We start from the raw sequence: 19,402 nt of genomic DNA, 5'->3' as shown, positions 1-19,402 counted from the left end.
AAACTTTAAATCTGATATTTAAAAGCTTCTGCAAAATGTCTTCTTGTTCTTTGGTTTATTCAATTGTTTCCTCAAAATTAGTGAAAGTGCTCTGGATCCACTGTTAGGTAAGTCACACTAACAATTCTTAAGAGCATTAATAATTAGTAGCTTTCATATATAGGTATCAATTTAAAACTGCAAATTGATGAATATTTATTAGCCAACATTTGTAGAGCTGACAAAGGTCCGTCTTGTCAAAACTATGGTTTTTCTAGTAGTCATGTATGGATGTGAGAGTTGGACTATAAAGAAAGCTGAGCGCTAGAATTGATGCTTTTGAATTGTGGTGTTGGAGAAGACTCTCGAGAGTCCCTGGGACTGCAAGGAGATCAAACCAGTCAATCCTAAAGGATATCAGTCCTGAATATTCATTGGAAGGACTGATGCTGAAGCTGAAGCTCCAATACTTTGGCTACCTGATGCAAAGAACTGACTTATTGGAAAAGACCCTGATGCTGGGAAAGATTGAAGGCAGGGGGAGGAGGGGATGACAGAGGATGAGATGATTGGATGGCATCACCGACTTGATGGACATGAGTTTGAGCAAGCTCTGGGAGTTGGTGATGGATAGGGAAACCTGACTTGCTGCAGTCCATGGGGTCACAAAGAGTTGGACACGGCTGAGCGACTGAACTGAACTGAACTGTAGAGCCAACATTAATAAGCTGTTTCACATATGTTTGGTTGTCTGTATTCATGGGTTCTGTATGCATGAATTCAGTCAACTCTGGATTGAAAAAATTTGAAAAAGAAGCAAAATTCTACAAAGTTCCAAAAGGTAAAATATTTTGGCAGTTCATTATATGTATATATACATATATATATATATTGTATTTGCAACTGTTTTACATGTCATATACATTGTACTAGGTATTGTAAGTAATCTAAAGATGATTGAAAGCATTCTGGAGGATGTGAAAGATATTTAGGTTATACGCAAGGATTTTGGCATTTGAGGGAACCAATTCCCCAAGGATACACAGGAACAACTGTATGTTGTCTTATTTGGTTCTCTCTCAGTTCAGTTCAGTCGCTCAGTCATTTCCGACTCTTTGCGACCCCATGAACCGCAGCACGCCAGGCCTCCCTGTCCATTACCAACTCCCAGAGTCCACCCAAACCCATGGTTCTCTCTACCCTAAGGCAAACTTTACTATGAGGAATTAGCAATTCAGTACCATATGATTATAATGTAGTAAGAACGTCCTGGAGAAATTTACAAATTAGTTACTCTGTTTCCGGATCATTAGCAATCTTGTGAGTGGCAGTGTATATGGTTAGCTCTTTCAAATTGACATGGGTGAAACCCTTAAAAGTTTGTTTCAATTTTAGACTTAAAAGAATAGCAGATATGAAGTAGAATGTTCAATTTTACTGAAGACAATAATTTAGCAGTTAACAAAAATTGCCATTATTAAATTAATCCTTGTTCATAAAATTAACTTTGAAATATATGAAGGAATGAAATTGTTTTTCTCCTAAATAATTTACTTCTCTTCATACAGTTCAAAAATCCTTAAAGCACAGAAGAGTAAAGCATTTTGGCTATGAATTCCACTATGAGAACAACAGTGTAGATAAAGATAAGCCGTTACCTGGGGGTAAGTAATTGTTAGCAAACAGTAGGGCTGGCTCAGAAAAAAATATTAATGTATAATGTTAGGATATCATGGTTGAGATTATTTTTCATTTGTCATTTGTATGTTAACATATAAAAGTTGATTAAATTTAATTCATTTAGATTAAATAGTATAGTTTTGTGTTAAAAATGTTATACATACAAATAAAGCTAAATTTAATTTCTCTTGAGCACTATCCTTATTCGCGTATACCTCTTCAGAAGTAATACAGTTAACAGTTTAGTGTATATTATTTCAATCTTTATAAATGAATTTACGTCCAAATAACCTGTTTAAGTATATAGTTGTTAACATGTAGTAGTATATTGTATGTCATGAATTGTATATTCATATATTGTCACATTATCACAGTATATGTTAGAGATCTTATATAGGTTTTCATTTTATTGAATATTTAGTAATAGCTTATTCAGTTAGTTTCCTTTTGCTAGACACTTAGGTTGTTTCTAGTTTTTGGCTTTTACAAGTTGTGCTGCAGTAGATATCTTTGTACACACCTCTTTATGCTTTAAGCAAGAGTTGCTCAAGGGAAATGAAACTGCTGGATTAGAATTCTGTCAAAGTTATGCTCACTTAAAAATGTCAGTAGACACTGACAGATTGCATCCTAAAAGAGCTATACTAACATTCTCTCACAGAGTGCTTACTTCCTTACCCCAGCTGCATGTGAAATATCGCTTTTAACTTTATACCTGATTACTAGTGAGATTGGCCATTTTTATTTCCTTTTCTGTGAATTCTTTTTCATCTTCTTTGCTAGTTTTTTCTAATGAGTAGTGTAATGTATTAATAAGATTTTACTATATAATCTAGATATTAATCCTTTGGTAGACATCTTTGTTGGAATTCAATTTATCTGTATTTTTATGACTTTCGTCTTACTTAAGGATTTCCTTTGCCTCATGAAATAACATTTATGATCCCAATAAAAGTGACTTAGTTCTACTTTGAAAAATATGTTTTTTAAAAAGAAATAATTTAAAATAAATTAATAATTTAAGATAATAAGAAATTGGTCAGGCTAGTTTCCATATAATATTGTAAATTTTATAATTGCTGCTCTAAAAAAACCCAAAATTGTTGCCTGCAAAATTCTTTTGTATATTTTATTTGATAAAGTTAATAAAATAACTTAAAAGATTATTAAGATTTTGTTTTTATTTTCCTTTGCTTGTGAGTTTACTGTTATGTTTGGATCTGACTACTAAACTAAAAGCTGTGTGATTTTTATCACTGACTATTTTTTTCATTCTTGGGTTAAACATGAAAACTAAATATTTTAATATGTTTCACTTTTATCATTACTGATTTCAGGTCTTCCTGACATTTGGGAGAGCATTTTAGAGAAATGGTTGAAGGAAGGATTCATTAAACATAAACCTGATCAATTGACTATAAACCAGTATGAACCTGGGCATGGTAAGTATTTCTTCTTTTACAATTCCAGTCATAAATTTCATAACTTAGTGGGTTACATAGCTCCCTAAGATCAAAGATATTATTTTTTTGCTTAAATGTACTCTTAGAGTAATTTGCTTATGTCCGTTACCTGTGTTGATTTTAATCCCTTTGCAATTTTACACTCAGTTTCTTGAGGAATTTGCATCTGTAAGTGTAAACAGACTGACATGTTGTTATTTGTGATTTTCTTTTGTTCCCTCCTCAACACTTTTTTTGGAGAGGAAGAAGATTGCTTTAAAAACAAAGAAAGCATGTAGAATGGAAGAAATCAAATAACTTACAGGTACCAAGAAAAAGGCTAATTAGTTAGATCATCTTGATCTTCTTATTCTTCTGTAGAGAATGTGGAAGATAATTCTAGGATGACGTTTTAATGAAAAATTTTTAGGTTATTGATTTTTTGCACTTGTTAGCATCTTCATCTGATATTTGTACTAATCAAATGATATTGAGGCCTTTAAAAGTGACAAGTTATGGCGTTTTTTTCCCTCTGCATTTATCATGTTTTATGATAGCTTAGTCTTTCCATTGGTCTATAAACTCCTTAAGGACAGGGATTGTGTCTTACTAGCTTCATATACTCTCACGATGTAGCAAAGTTCCTTTCAAGTAAGAGATATACTCAGTCAGTGTAGATTGAGGGTGTATGTTGTCACCCTGCTTATTTAACTTATATACAGAGTACATCATGCAAAATGCTGGACTGGATAAATCACAAGTTAGAGTCAAGATTGATGGGAGAAGTATCAATAACCTCAGGTGTGTAAATGGTACCACCCTAATGGCAGAAAGCAAAGAGGAACTAAAGAGCCTCTTGACGGAGGTGAAAGAGGAGAGTGAAAAAGCTGGCTTAAGCTCAATATTTGTAAAAACAGGATCATGGCGTTCGGTTCCATTACTTCACAGTAAAAAAAATGGGGAAAAATGGAAACTGTGGCAGACTTATTTTCTTGGATTCTGAAATCACTGTGGATGGTGACTGCAGCCATGAAATTAAAAGATACTTCCTCCTTGGAAGAAAAGCTATGGCAAAACTAGATAGTATATTGAAAAGCAGAGATAACACTTTGCCAGCAAAGGTCCATATAGTCAAAGCTATAGTTTTTCAAGTAGTCGTGTATGGATGTGAGAGCTGGACCATAAAGAAGGCTGAGTGCCAAAGAATTGATGCCTTCGAACTTTGGTGCTGGAGAAGACTCTTGAGAGTCCCTTGGACAGCAGGGATATCAAACCAGTCAGTCCTAAAGGAAATCAACCCTGAATATTCATTAGGAGTTCTGGTGCTGAAACTGAAGCTTCATTACTTTGGCCACCTGAAGGGAGGAACTGACTTGTTGAAAAAGACCTTGATGCTTGGAAAGGTTGAAGGCAGGAGGAGAAGGGGACAACAGAGAATGAGACGGTTGGGTGGTATAACCTACTCAGTGGACGTGAGTTTGAGCAAACTGTGGGAGATGGTGATGGACAGGGAAACCTGTCATACTGCAGTCCATGGAGTCATAAAGAGATGGACATGACTTAGCAACTGAAAAACCACAACAGTGTCGATTGAGAGACTGGTGAAGGAAGCCATATAGTATATATTCATAAGATTAGTCTTCATGCCTAGCTGTTGTTTTTGTTCTACAAGTACTTGGGAATCCAGTATTCATAGGGCAGAATGACTTTGTTAGCTATCTTGGGATGAGATTTGGGAAATGCCCTGGTTAAGCAGTGACTCTCAAGTCTTGATTTTACAATCAAGTCACAATGGTCACTTTAATGTCAAGTTATCTTTTTAGTTTAGACTTAGTTTAATTTTCATACTGTTCATGGGATTCTCATGGCAAAGATGCTGGAGTGGTTTGCCACTCCCTCCTCCAGTGGACCGCGTTTTGTCAGAACTCTCCACTATGACCTGTCCATCTGGAGTGACCCTGCCCAGCGTGGCTCATGGCTTCACTGAGTTACACAGTCACCTTCGCCACAACAAGGCTGTGATCCATGAAGGCTGTGATCTGGAAGGTGAGCCCCCCAGGTCAGAAGGTGTCCATTATACCTTCTGAGTGTCCATTATACCTACCTGAGAGTGGAGGTGATTGCTAATAGCTCCAGAAAGAATGAAGAGGCTGGGCCAAAGCGGAAATGACAGTTGTAGATGTGTCTGGTGGTGAAAGTAAAGTCCAATGCTGTAAAGAACAATATTGCATAGGAACCTGGAATGTTAGGTCCATGAATCAAGGTAAACTGGATGTGGTCACACAGGAAATGGCAAGAGTGAACATTGACATCTTATGAATTAGTGAATTTAAATGGGTGAGAGTGGGTGAATTTAATTCAGATGACCATTATATCTACTACTGTGGACAAGAATCCCTCAGATAGAAGTGGAGTAGCCATCATCATCAACAAAAGGGTCTGAAATGCAGTACTTGAGTGTAAAACTGATCTTGGTTCATTTCCAAGGCAAACCATTCAGTATCATAGCAATCCAAGTCTATGCCCCAACCACTGTTACCGAAGAATCTGAAGTTGACTGGTTCTATGACCTACAAGACCTTCTAGAACTAACACCACAAAGAAAGGTATCCTTTTCATTATAAAGGATTGTAATGCAAAAGTAGGAAGTCACATGATACTTGGATTAACAGGCAGGTTTGGCCTAGAAGTACAAAATGAAACAGGGCAAAGGCTAACAGAGTTTTGCTAAGAGAATGCACTGGTCATAGCAAATACCCTCTTCCAGCAACACAAAAGATGAGTCTAGTGATGTGGACATCACTAGATGCTCAATACTAAAATTAGATTGATTATATTGTTTGCAGCTGAAAAGGGAGAAGCTCTATACAGTCAGCAGAAACAAGACCGGGAGCTGACTGTGGCTCTTATCATGAGCTCCTTATCACAAAATTCAGGTTTAAATAGACGAAAGTAGGGAAAACTGCTAGGCCATTCAGGTATAACCTAAATCAAATCCCTTATGATTATGCAATGGAGGTGATGAATAAATTCAAGGGGTTAGATCTGATAGAGTGCCTGAATAACTATGGACGGAGGTTCATAACATTGTCCAGGAGGTGGTGACCAAGCCATCCCAAAGTAAAGAAGTGCAAGAAGGCAAAGTGATTGTCTGAGGAGGCTTTACAAATAGCTGAGATGAGAAGAGAAGTGAAAGGCAAGGGAGAAAGGGAAAGATACAACCATCTGAATGCAGAGTTCCAGAGAATATCAAGAGGAGATACAAAAGCCTTCTTAAGTGGACAGTGCAAAGAAATAGAGGAAAGCAATCAATAGGAAAGACTAGAGATCTCTTCAAGAAAATTGGGGATATCAAGGGAACATTTCACACAGGATGGGCACAATAAAGGACAAAAACTGTTGAGGACCTAACAGAAGCAAAAAAGGTTAAGAAGAGGTGGCAAGAATACACAGAAAAAAAAGTCTTAATGACCCTGATAACCATGATGGTATAGTCACTCACCTAGAGCCAGACATCCTGGAATGTGAAGTCAGGTGGCTTTGGGAAGCATTACTATGAACAAATCTAGTAAAGGTGATGGAATTCCAGCTAAGCTGTTTCAGATCCTAAAAGATGATGCTGTTAAAGTTCTGCACATAGTATGTCAGCAAATTTGGAAAACTCAGCACTGGCCACAGTATTGGAAAATATCAGTTTTCATTCCAGTCCCAAAGAAGGACAATGCTAAAGCCAGCTTCTGTACAGTTGTACACATTTCACATACTAGCAAGCTTGTGCTCAAAATCCTTCAGGCTAGGTTTCAGCAGTGTGTAAACCAAGAAATTCCAGATATATAAGCTGGGTTTAGAAAAAACAGAGGGGCCAGAGATCAAATTGCCAACATCCGTTGGATCATAAAGCAAGGGAGTTGCAGAATATCATCTACTTCTGCATTGACTACACTAAAGCCTTTGCCTTTGTGAATCACAAGGAACTGGAAAATTATTAAAGAGATAATTTAATTTATCTCTGACCACCTTACTGGTCTCCTGAGAAACCAATACGCAAGTCAAGAAGCAAAAGTTAGAACCAGACGTGGAAAAATGGAGTGGTTCAAAATTGGGAAAGGAATATATCAGAATTGGGAAAGACTGTATTGTCACCCTGTTTATTTAACTTATATGCAGAGTACATTATGCAAAATGCCAGGCTGTATGAAGCACAAGCTGGAAGCAAGATTACTGGGAGAAATATCAACAACCTCAGATATGTAGATGATACCATGAAAGTGGCAGAAATTGAAGAGGAACTAAAGAGCTGCTTGATGAGGGTGAAATAGGAGACTGAAAAAGCTGGCTTAAAACTCAACATTCAGAAAGCTAAGATCACGGCATCTGTTCCCATCACTTCATGGAAAATAAAAGGGGAAAAGTGGAAACAGAGACAGACTATTTTCTTGGGCTCCAAAATCACCATGGACGGTGATTGCAGCCGTGAAATTAAAAGATACTTGCTCCTTGGAAGGAAAGCTGTGACATACCTAAACAGTGTACTAAAAAGCAGAGACATCACTTTGCTGACAAAGGTCTATATGGTCAAAGCGTTGGTTTTCCAGTAGTCATGTATGGATGTGAGAGTTTGATCATAAAGAAGGCTGCGCACCAAAGATTCGATGCTTTCAAATTGCTGTGCTGCAGAAGGCTCTTGGTCCCTTGGACTCCATGGAGATCAAAGCAGTAATCCTAAACGAAATTCATACTGAATATTCTTTGGAAGGACTGATGCTGAGAGTGAAGCTCCAATACTTTGGCCACCAGATGGGAATAGCTGACTCTTTGGTAAACACCCTGATGCTGGGAACGTGTTGAAGGCAAAGAAGAAGGGAGCATCACAGAATGAGATGGTTAAATAGCCTCACTGACTCAATGGATGTAAATTTGAGCAAACTCTGGGGATATTGAAGGACACGGAAGCCTGGCATGCTGCAGTCCATGGGGTCACAAAGAGTTGGACACGACTTAGAGTCTCAACAACAGCAGCAACAACAAATTTAATTTTATTTACATTCATCTTAAATGTTTCCTTTTACCTAAAATTACAGTAGATTCCTGTTTATCAAATGATGTTTTCACTATAATCCTTGAGGCTATATTTAGAGATGTCTTAAATGTACTCAGAGGAAAAGTGAAGTGACCTGTTACCCTATGTTCCATCTCAGGAATTCCTGCTCACATTGACACGCATTCTGCTTTTGAGGATGAGATCATTTCTCTCAGTTTGGGATCAGAGGTAAATTTTCAAACACTTTTATTAGCTATCAGCAAATATCTTACCTTATGCAATGCTCTTTTCATAGGATTTCTCCCATTTCTTATTTCAGATGAATTAAGAGTTAAAAATGAAATGTAAAGACACCATTAGCATTTAATTTCTTATAGAATGTGAAATTATCACAGTCTCTTCTTTTAGGTGTCCAGAGTTTTATGTATCAGCTCACTAGATGGCAGGAAAACCCTGTAAAATACATGGTACTTTTGTAAGTTAAGTAAAACCGAAATGGCCATTTTACAGCAAGTTACTGTAGCAGCATTGCCATCTAGTGGCTAAAGATAGTAGCTGCAGTCTATAGATTAAAGTGTGTCTGGAATTTTGATAAACTTGTTTACATATATTTTGTGATTCAGTCCCTTCAAAAACTTTGAACAGTAATAGGTAATGTTTCTTTACAAATAAAGACGAGGTTAATGTTTATTCACTGATATATTTTTATAGTATGGTTATACTTTATTTGATCTGCTATGTGAAAGTTGCTCTGTCGTGACCCCATGGACTATACAGTCCATGGAATTCTCCAGGCCAGAATGCTGGAGTAGGTAGCTTTCCCCTTCTCCAGAGGATCTTCCCAACCCAGGAATTGAACCCAGGACTCCCGCATTGCAGATGGATTCTTTACCAGCTGAGCCACAAGGGAAGCCCTTAAACTGCTACAGAAGCTATCAAAAGCATGATTTAATGCAATCCATGCAAACTGAAGCTCTGAGGCCTTCCCTCATAGCTCAGTTGGTAAAGAATCTGCCTGCAACGCAGGAGACCCTGGTTCAATTCCTGGGTCAGGAAGACCAGTTAGAGAAGGGATAGGCTACTCACTACAGTATTCTCAGGTTTCCCTTGTGGCTTAGCTGGTAAAGAATCCACTTGCAATCTGGGAGACCTGGGTTCGATCCCTAGGTTGGGAAGATCCCCTGGAGAAGGGAAAGGCTACCCACTCCAATATTCTGGCCTGGAGAATTCCAAGGACCGTATAGTCCATGGGGTTACAAAGAGTAAAACATGACTGAGTGATTTTCACTATATTTCATTCATGAAAACTGAAGATGGAGTTTTAGATAGAAATCAGAATTTAAAATCTAGAAGAGTCTTTAAAACACGAGGTTGTTTCAAAATCTTGTTCCTGGATGTAAATACTGTTTTCTGGTATTTTTTTGCATTTGCTTAGTTCAGTTCAGATCAGTCGCTCAGTTGTGTCTGACTCTTTGCAACCCCATGCAGAAGGTCAGGCCTCCTTGTCCATCGCCAACTCCTGGAGTTTACTCAAGCTCATGTCCATTGAGAGTCAGTGAGGCCATCCAACCATCTCATCCTCTGTCGTCCCCTTCTCCTCCTGTCCTCAATCTTTCCCAGCATTAGGGTCTTTTCAAATGAGTCAGTTCTTCGCAGCAGGTGGCCAAAGTATTGGAGTCTCAGCTTCAGCATCAGTCCTTCCAGTGAATATTCAAGACTGATTTCCTTTAGGATGGACTGGTTGGATCTTCTTGCAGTCCAAGGGACTCTCAAAAGTCTTCTCCAACACGACACTTCAAAAGCATCAATTCTTCAGCGCTCAGCTTTGTTTATAGTCCAACTGTCATACCCATACATGACTACTGGGAAAACCATAGCTTTGACTAGGCACACCTTTGTTGGCAAAGTAATGTCTGCTTTTTAATATGCTGTCTAGTTTGGTCATAACTTTTCTTCTAAGGAGCAAGTGTCTTGTAATTTCATGGCTGCAGTCACCATCTGCAGTGATTTTGGAGCCCAAGAAAATAAAGTCTGTCACTGTTTGCATGAATTAATGGAACTTGGTGCCATGATCTTAGTTTTCTGAATGTTGAGAGTTTTAAGCCAACTTTTCATTCTCTTCTTTCAGTTTCATCAACATGCGCTTTAGTTCTTCACTATCTGCCAAAAGGGTGGTGTCATCTGCATATGGGAGGTTATTGATATTTCTCCCGGCAATCTTGATTCCAGCTTGTGCTTCATCCAGCCCAGCGTTTCTCATGATGTACTCTGCATATAAGTTAAAAAAGCAGGGTGACAATATACAGCCCTGACATACTCCTTTCCCTACTTGGAACCATTCTGTTGTTCCATTTGCTTAGTTCCCATCACTAAATTTTGCTTTGGCTTTTTAACTTTTGCTGAGCTTGTGTGATCATGTAGATACTATATCTATAGAGCTAGTGTATTTGTTTGATAAGGCAAAACCATCTTATCCTCTCCACTTGTGGATTCTTATTAAGTGCTTTACAAAATAATGAGGACAGGAAGGGAAAAGAGCTCTTCACTGTCTTGTTTATTTTCATTTTACCTCTTATCCTGGCTTGTAGCTTTAGGGGATCAGTAAAGAACATCTTTTGTCTTTTCCTCCTAACTGTGTAACCAGTGTAGAAATGAGATAAAAGATAAATGAATATCAGAATGTCGGCTGCTGAGAAAACATGGAAGATCATGGCTTTGGATCTGTTGCCAACTGGATTTATTAATGCTTCAACTCTGAATTAGACATACTGTCCTTTACACTGGCACAGCTGATGACTTTTCCCGTAAAGGCAGAGGCTGTCCCTATAACAGAGGACATGAAGAAGTATGCATTAAGATTCTGCATACTAGCTAGATTTGAAAGAGAGAAGAAAGGGCTCATTGAAGCAGGTTTGGCTCTAGGCTAACCAGTCAGCTGAGGTGTGCCTTCTCTGTGGAGAGTTGGAAGTAAAGAAATGGAGAAAAATAGGTCTTCCTATTACTTTCATTCCTATAGAAATTCTCTCCATTCCTAGGGAAATATAAAAAATGGGGCCTAAATATTCCTCCAACACCCTAAAAGGTGATTATATAGTTTTTAAGTTATAAAGAAGGGGAAAACTTGCCTCTAGTTGCACTGAAAATCTACTGTAATCATTAGCTCCATTTGGTGTCTCTGGAGTCACACACTTTTTCCCCTAGTGGGAAAAAAAAAAGGTAGTATAATTGCCTTACAGTATTAGTTTCAGTTATACAAGATAATACTTTGGTATTTTTATATTCTGTAAGATGATTACCACAATAAGACTAATTACCATGTGTTGCTGCACAAAGTTATTACAGTATTATTGACTATATTCTCTGTGCTGTACATTTCTTTTGCTAATTTGTTTTGTAAGTTTGGGAGTTTGTACCTCTTTATCTCCGTAACCTGTTTTATTCATCCCCCTATCCTCCTCCCCTGTTGGAACGACCAGTCCTCTTTATCTGAGTCTGCTTCTGTTTTGTTACATTTGTTTATTTGTTTATTTATTTAGATTCCACATATAAGTGAGATCATACAGCATTTGAATCTTTCTCATCTGACTTATTTCACTTAACATAATATACTCTAGCTCCATCCATGTTGTTGTAAATGGCAAAGTTTCCTCCTTCTTTATGGCTGAATATTATGTGTGTGTGTGTCTCACATTTTCTTTATGAATTAATGGGCTCTTAGGTTGCTTTCATGTCTTGGCTGTTGTAAATAACGCACATGGAGGAGCACGAATCTTTTCAAGTTTGTGTTTATTCCTTACGTAAGGCAGAGTTGCGTTTGAAATGTGCAATTTGCTGATGTGTGCTCTGGATTAGATTTGTTTGTGGTGTTTTCTATTTAACTTTTGATTGGATCTCATATTGCTTGCTTCACATATGCAGTATTGTAGACATGTGTTCATAGTATCTGATCAACTAGGAAAGTTTTCACACCAGAAATTTCAAATGATACTCTACTTCTAAAACCTCACACTCAGAAGCAATGAGAAATAAGTTCCTTTGGGCCCCAATTTAGCTGTTTTGTCTACTACTTGCAGATCACTCTTATATGCCATAAGATACCACAGTATCAGGTATGAGTTTATTTTTGCCCCTCGTGTTAAGACTATTAAGGCTTGAACTTTAGAAAATTGCTTCTGACTGCAGCAAGGGAGCAGAGCTCATTTTCTTTATTCAATTATTTTCAAATGGGAAGTCTTGTGTCCTCTGTATTGATTCCGGGGTGTGTTATCACTGCCATTGCCTCCTTCCTTTGAGCTTCACGAGACTTGGTAATCTTGAGATTCCATTTTTCAAGGAATTTAACAAGTGAATTCATGACTTTTGGTGTTTTTTGTTGTTGTTGTTTTATTGGGGTATAACTGCTTTACAATGTGGTGCCAATTTCTGCTGCACAACTTGATAAACGAGCTGTGTGTACACGTACAGGCCCCTCCTTGTGGGCCTCCCTCCCTCCCCACCCCCGCCCAGTCCCACCCATCTAGGTCACCACAGAGTTTCCAAATGCCCTCCCTGTGCTGTTTATAGCAGGTTCACCCTAGCTATCAGTTTTATACATGGCAATGCATGCATGGCAGCCTCAGTCTCCCAGTTCATCACTCCCTCACCCCACCAGGGAAGTCCTTCACTATTGTTTTCTATTTCATTTATTTCTATTATGATCTTTATGATTTGGGGTTTAAAATTTTTTCTTTCTATAATTGCTCTAGGTGTAATGTTAGATTGTATATTGGAGATTTTTCTTGTTGCTTGAGGTGAGATTGAATTGTTATCAACTTTCCTCTTAGAACTGCTTTTGCTGTGTCCCATAGGTTTTGGGTCACTGTGTTTTTGTTTCTATGTATTTTTAAAATTTTCTCTGATTTCTCACGATCTCTTGGTTATTTAGTAGGGTAGCCTCCACGTGTTTGTGTTTTTATATAGTTTTTTTTTTCCTTGTAATTGATCTCTAATCTCATGGCGGTGTGGTCAGAAAACATGCATGATATGATTTCAGTTTTCTTAAATGCACTGAGGCTTGATTTGTGACCAAGATGTAACCTATCCTGGAGAATGTTCTGTGTGCACTTGAGAAGAAAGTGTATTCTGCCACTTTTGTGTGGGATGTTGTAAAAATATTAGTGAAATCTATCCAGTCTATTGTGTCATTTTGTCATTTAAAGATTGTGTTTCCTTAGTTATTTTCTATCTGGAGGATCTGTCCATTGGTGTAAGTAGGCTGTTAGTGAAAGCGAAGTGAAGTCGCTCAGTTGTGTCCAACTCTTTGCAACCCCATGGACTGTAGCCTACCAGGTTCCTCCATCCATGGGATTTTCCAGGCAAGAATACTGGAGTGGGTTGCCATTAAGTCCCCCATTTTAACAAAAATTCAAAGTTGGGAAAGGAGCATGTCAAGGCTGTATATTGTCACTCTGCTTATTTAACTTATATGCCGAGTACATTATGAAAAATGCCAAGCTGGATGACTCACAAGCTGGAATCAAGATTGCTGGGAGAAATATCAACAACCTCGGATATGCAGATGATACCCCCCGCAGTGACAGAAAGTGAAGAGGAACTAAAGAGCCTCTTGATGAATCTGAAAGAGGAGAGTGAAAAAGCTGGCTTAAAACACAACATTCAAAAAACAAAGATCATGGCATCAGGCCCAACACTTCATGGTAAATAGGGAAAAAATGGAAAGAGTGGTAGATTTTATTTTCTTAGGCTCCAAAATCACTGTGGACAGTGACTGCAGCCATGAAATTAAAAGATGCTTGCTCCTTGGAAGAAAAGCTTTGCAAACCTAGACAGCATATTAAAAAGCAGAGACATCACTTTGCTGAAAAAGGTCCATATAATCAAAGCTATGATTTTTCCAGTAGTCATGTGAGTTGTGCTGTAAAGAATGCTGAGTGCTGAAGGATTGATGCTTTTGAATCTGTGGTGCTGGAGAAGACTCTTGAGAGTTCCTTGGACAGCATGGAGATCAAATCAGTCCATCTTAAAGGAAATCAACCCTGAATATTCATTGGAAGGACTGATGCAGAAGCTGAAGCTCCAATACTTTGGCCACTTGATAGGAAGAACCAACTCACTGGAAAAGACTGTGATCCTGGAAAAGATTGAGGGCAGGAGAAGAGGGCGACAGAGGATAAGGTGGTTGGATGGCATCACTGACTCAGTAGGCGTGAGTTTGAGCAAACTTTGGAGATAGTGAAGGACAGGGAAGACTGGTGTGCTGCAGTCCATGGGGTCACAAAGAGTACTTAGTGACTTAGTGACAGAATAACAACAACAAAGTCCCCCACTGTTATTATTTTACTGTTGGTTTCCCTTTTTGTGATTGTTAGCATCTGCCTTATGTATTTAGGTGCTCCTATGTTGGGTGCAGAAACATTTATAATTGTTATATCTTCTTGTATTGATCCCTTGATCATCATGTAATATGATTCTTTGTCTCTTTGTAACATTGTTTATTATAAAGCCTATTTTATCTGATATGAGTGTTGCTGCTCCAGCTTTCTTTTAATTTCTGTTTGCATGGAATATCTGTTTCCATCCCCTTCTTTCAGTCAACATGTGCCCCTAGGTCTGAAGTGGGTCACTTGTAGACAGCATATATAGGGTTTTGTTTATATATCCATTTAGTTAGTCTGTGTCTTTTGGTTGGAGCATTTAATCCATTTGCATTCAAATTAATTATTGATATATACGTTCCCCTCACTATTTTCTTAATTGTTTTGGTGGATCTTTTTCTTCTCTTGTGTTTTCTGCCTAGAGAAGTTCCTTTAGCATTTGTTGTAAAGCTGGTTTGGTGGTGCTGAATTCTCTTCTCTTTTGCTTTTCTGTAGAACTCTTGATTTCTATGTTGAATCTAAATGAGATCCTTGCTGGGTAGAGTAATCTTGCTTTTAGGTTTTCCGCTTTCATCATTTTAGTATATCTTGTCACTCCCTTCTGGTCTGCAGCTCCCAGGTAGGAGGCAAGGAAGGGAAAGTGGTTTCTTGTGGCCTTTGATTTTAACTTTTCTTAGAGGTTGGAAACTAAGCAGGCATGTGTAGTATAGGTGTGTGTGTGTATGTGTGTGTGTGTGTGTTAGTCATTCATTCATGTCCAGTTCTTTGTGACCTCATGAACTATTGCCTACCAGGCTCCTTTGTCCATGGAATTCTCCAGGCAGGAATACTGGAGTGGGTTGCCATTCCCTTCTCTGGGGGATCTTCCCAACCCAGAAATAGAACCTGGGTCTCCTGAATTGCAGGCAGATTCTTTACCATCTGAGAAACCAGGGAAACCCATGTAGTATAGGTAGGAGATTTAAATTCGTCTGCTTTGGAAAAATATGGTATACCAGAAGGCTTCTCTTCTAGGTACTTTTCAGCTTAGGAAAGTATATTCTTGGGAATATCATCTTTTGTAGAGTGACAAAAAGCTGTATTTGTTTTATTAAAAATGTACCGAGTTCCTCTTCACCCCGACAGTGGACTAATTATCTCATGATATGGTGGGATTCTGTATTTATAAATCCAGGGAACATGTTAACAGACATTTTTGTTATTGCTGTATTTTTTTGTAAGTAATTTGTTTCAGTTTTGTATCCTTGAAGTTGTGTTTGTCTCTCCTTTTCTACTTGTCAGGATAAAACAGTAATCTGAGTTCTTGTTCAGGGAGCCAAAGAATGAACTTTACAAACATGCAAATAGTCACACAGGCAGAGTTTTATTTTAAAGGAGAGAGAAGTGTAAAGCTCCCAGCATAGACGCTGAGAGGAGGTGAAGTGCCCTGAAAGGGCAGCAGTTATAGCAGTTTATATCTTTACCAGTATTGATCTGTTTGTTTTTGGTTGGCTCATATCCCTGATGTATATAATTTCTGACCAATTAGTTTGAAAGTCCCTATGTCCAGTTTGTCATTTTTATGACTATTCTTAAAATCCCTCTGTCTTTGAGTTTTCTTAGTCATTGAGTCACTATCCTGTGACTCTTTCTCATGACCCCAGGCCATCATTTAAGGACCGGATAAGGACCAGAAGTGTGGGCTAAGAGTTAATGGTCCATCTAGTATTTTCCTATCTGATAAGTTGGTCAACAGTTACTGATTGTTCTGTCTTGAGTCTGGATATTTTATGACCCTCCATGTCAGGGAGACTTTCCTCTGAATGCCTGGAATCAGGAACAGCAAGTATAGCTTTAAGTCAGTGGAGCAAAATGTTTATATGGGAGAAGGAGTTGAAGTTAAAAAAATGAACTGGAGGTCCTGGCCCTGCAGTGACTGCCTAACAATTTCTACCTCACAAATGTGGCAGACATGGCCATGATGAGGTATGTGGAATCCTTTGTGTGCTGTTTAAAATAAAAAGCAAACTTACTTCAAGCAGACTTACTTACAAGTTGTCACTGAACCAAATTTGTATCTACTTGCCTGCAAAGAGTAAAGCCAATCTGCTGACACTGTGTTGTGGTGAGGAAGAGTGCAGCATTATTTTTGTAAAGGCATCAATACAAGAAGGATGGGTGGCTTATGCTCTAAAACCCTGAAGTTTTCAGAGTCTCAGAAAAGCTTTTTAAAAGGCAAGGTGAGGGAGGGGAGAGTCAGGGTATGTGATCAGCTCTTGCACAGTTCTCTGATTGATGGTGATCTGTTGGTGCTTTATTGGACCGGAACCTGGTGGTCCGGAGTCGACAATGAGAGAGTGAAAGAAGGAAAGAGGCTAATATTCCCTGGGTTACGCAGCCGGCTTTCGCGCTCCAGGGAATCAGCCAGAAATAGAGAGATAGAGAGAGAGAGAGAGAGAGAGAGAGAGAGAAAGACACGGGGACCCAAGCTCTGATGGAGCAAAGGTGTTTCAATCAACATGGTGTGGGCATATATACTGTCTTACAAGGTAGTTATTCTCAGCAAAGATGAAGATTAAAATTCCAGACTTACAAACATAAGGCGATCCATATTAAAGAGAGAGAGTTGTAAACAATCACTTTTACCATTTGGTTCATAAGAAGGAAGAGGGTACTTATCACTGTATTGAAAAACTAATGAAGGAAATGCCTGGATTCCTCAGCCCTGGGAGAGGCTTGCCCCTCCTCTTAATTCCTGAATATTCAGGAATTAATAAGGAACAGAGGATTCATGACAGATCCAAAGTAGCACACAGGAAGCCTCCTGTTAAATGCTTCCTGACAGTTCCCCCTATTTTATTATATTTGTAAAAAAAAAAATGGGTCCTGACCAATTGAGTCTGGTTAGTATTAACCAACCTTATAGAAAGCAATGATAAACAACAAATATAATTATCAAGACAATCACCAAAGTTACAGTTCCAGACCCAATGCTGTGGGTAATACTTGGAAACCATCTTTGTGAGTCTAGCCCAGACAATCGATCAGCGAGCTGTTTAGCTAAAAGTTTTCAAATTAGTGGAAGAGGGCAGACGTTTAGAAAAAGTTTCAAAGATTTCCTTTTGTAGTAATTGTACATTCAGAGAAGCTTTATCATGTAAATGAAATTTGATTTGTTCCTATTTGTAGGCACTATGATTGAATTGAACAGGAGTAACACAAAATTGGCAATTAATAAAAGTTACAGAACGTAAAGTCTTATTAAATTGTAAATTTCCTATGGCTATAACAAAAGGAAGTGGGACACAGGCCTGTTTAAAATATGACTGATTATAGCGAAAGTAATAGGTACTATGACCACGACTGGTCCCTGTGAAATGTCCGGTCTAAGTCCCAAGTTCTTCGGTGCTGGCAGCAAGTTTCCATATGTCCCATTGTTCAGGCCCAATTTGTTTATCGAGGACGATTCCAGGAGGAGGAGTGGATGCCATTCCACCCTCAAGCCAGCCAAGAAGTCCTTTGTCATGGTAATGTTTCATTAGTAACCTTTTACATAATGTTTTTTGTTCTTTCCCTAACTCTTTCCCTAAAGCTTCAGCAGTGTAAGCATGGTTCACAGACAAAGGGCGGCAATGTCCGAAAGTCTTCTTTTGGAGGCAGGACGAAAGCCCAAGTTTGTCAGCTAACGTTTACGCATAATTTTGCTGGGCCCATGCACAATGGAAAGACTTCATAACCTAAAGAAATGTTAATTAGTTTTCCCTCCTCCACAGGGTGTGAGGGTTCCAGGGAGGGGGCATATGGGTGGAGTCATTGGTTGATATGATCGGTCTTCTCTCCATCCATTTTATGACCTATAATAAAGGGGGGGTTGGGTAAGTAAGCCCAGTTAAGTTTGGGAGGCACACGCTAGCAGTCTGAGCATTGCCAGGAAAATGTATTCTGGACTCCGAGGCATTCCCTGCTGAGAGACCAGATTTTTAGCTTGATTAGTAAGGGTTTTTAATCTGTCCCCAAGAGGGGAGGTCATAGGGTTGATGCTGCTGAGGGCAGTGCTTTCTGGAGATCTTTAGAGCCACCATGGCCCGTATTGGAATTTCTTCCTCCTGGGGTTCTTGTTGTTTCATCTCCATTTTGAATGTCGGGGACCCCCTTGGGTTGGATTTTCCAAGGGAAAAGTTTGTTGGATCCATCTGGGGAAATACAAGCATATACCTTTCCCTGTAAGATTAATTTCCCAGATTTCCACTGTTTATTGAACCCATCTTGATACTAAATGGGCAGAGGAAGAGAAGTGTCCTTCAATTCCTTTGAAATGTCTTTCTGCCCTTATTAAAATATTTCCCTGTGGTAGGTTTAAAAAATTTAAAACAAAGTTGTATTAACAATAGTTATAGATTTAGAAAATATCTTACGTTGGAATCTAATAAAGTCTGCTTTAGGTAAGGAAGACAGTAGTGTTGCTGTGTCTTTTTAAATTTTTTAATTTGTAACTTTAGTATGTGATGTGCTCATATATGTGTAATATGAATGGGAGAAGTGCGGTTTTTAATAACAAATTGTAGTTCAAAAAAGTGTTGTTGAATAATAGGTTGATTGGAGTTTATGGTGGAGGTTTTTATATTTTTTAATACAAAAACTGAATATATAGAATCAGAGACTATATTAATGGGGTAAGGATGTAGGCAAATAACTTCATTAAGAGCATATAATTTATTTTGTTGAGCAGAATGAAATTTAGTATAAAAGACTTTATATTCTTTAAGAGACCAGAATGAAGTTTTGGCATTTTTAGTCCCTTCTATATGAAAAACCTCAGCTTGTGGTATAGGCTGTGAGCTGATAATGTGGGAAATAATAAATTCAGTATTTTTGAAGAAATTTCACAGCTTACCAGAAGGATAATG

The 19,402-nt window shown here is 38.4% G+C and overlaps 1 protein-coding gene across 2 annotated transcripts in view; it reads left to right on the top strand.

Annotated features, from left to right (window-relative positions):
• Positions 1 to 19,402, top strand: part of ALKBH8 (alkB homolog 8, tRNA methyltransferase) — a 102,629-nt gene that overhangs the window by 32,591 nt on the left and 50,636 nt on the right. For both annotated transcript variants that reach the window (XM_043481196.1, XM_043481197.1), the window contains exons 5-7: positions 1,548 to 1,643; positions 2,997 to 3,101; positions 8,300 to 8,370. In XM_043481196.1, coding sequence (XP_043337131.1) covers positions 1,548 to 1,643; positions 2,997 to 3,101; positions 8,300 to 8,370 — 272 coding nt within the window. The remainder of the gene's footprint in view (positions 1 to 1,547; positions 1,644 to 2,996; positions 3,102 to 8,299; positions 8,371 to 19,402) is intronic.

Source organism: Cervus canadensis, chromosome 11 (assembly GCF_019320065.1).
Source record: "Cervus canadensis isolate Bull #8, Minnesota chromosome 11, ASM1932006v1, whole genome shotgun sequence".
Taxonomy (NCBI): domain Eukaryota; kingdom Metazoa; phylum Chordata; class Mammalia; order Artiodactyla; family Cervidae; genus Cervus; species Cervus canadensis.
The sequence above is the reverse complement of the archived record's forward strand: the minus strand, read 5'-3'. Positions and strand labels throughout refer to the sequence as shown.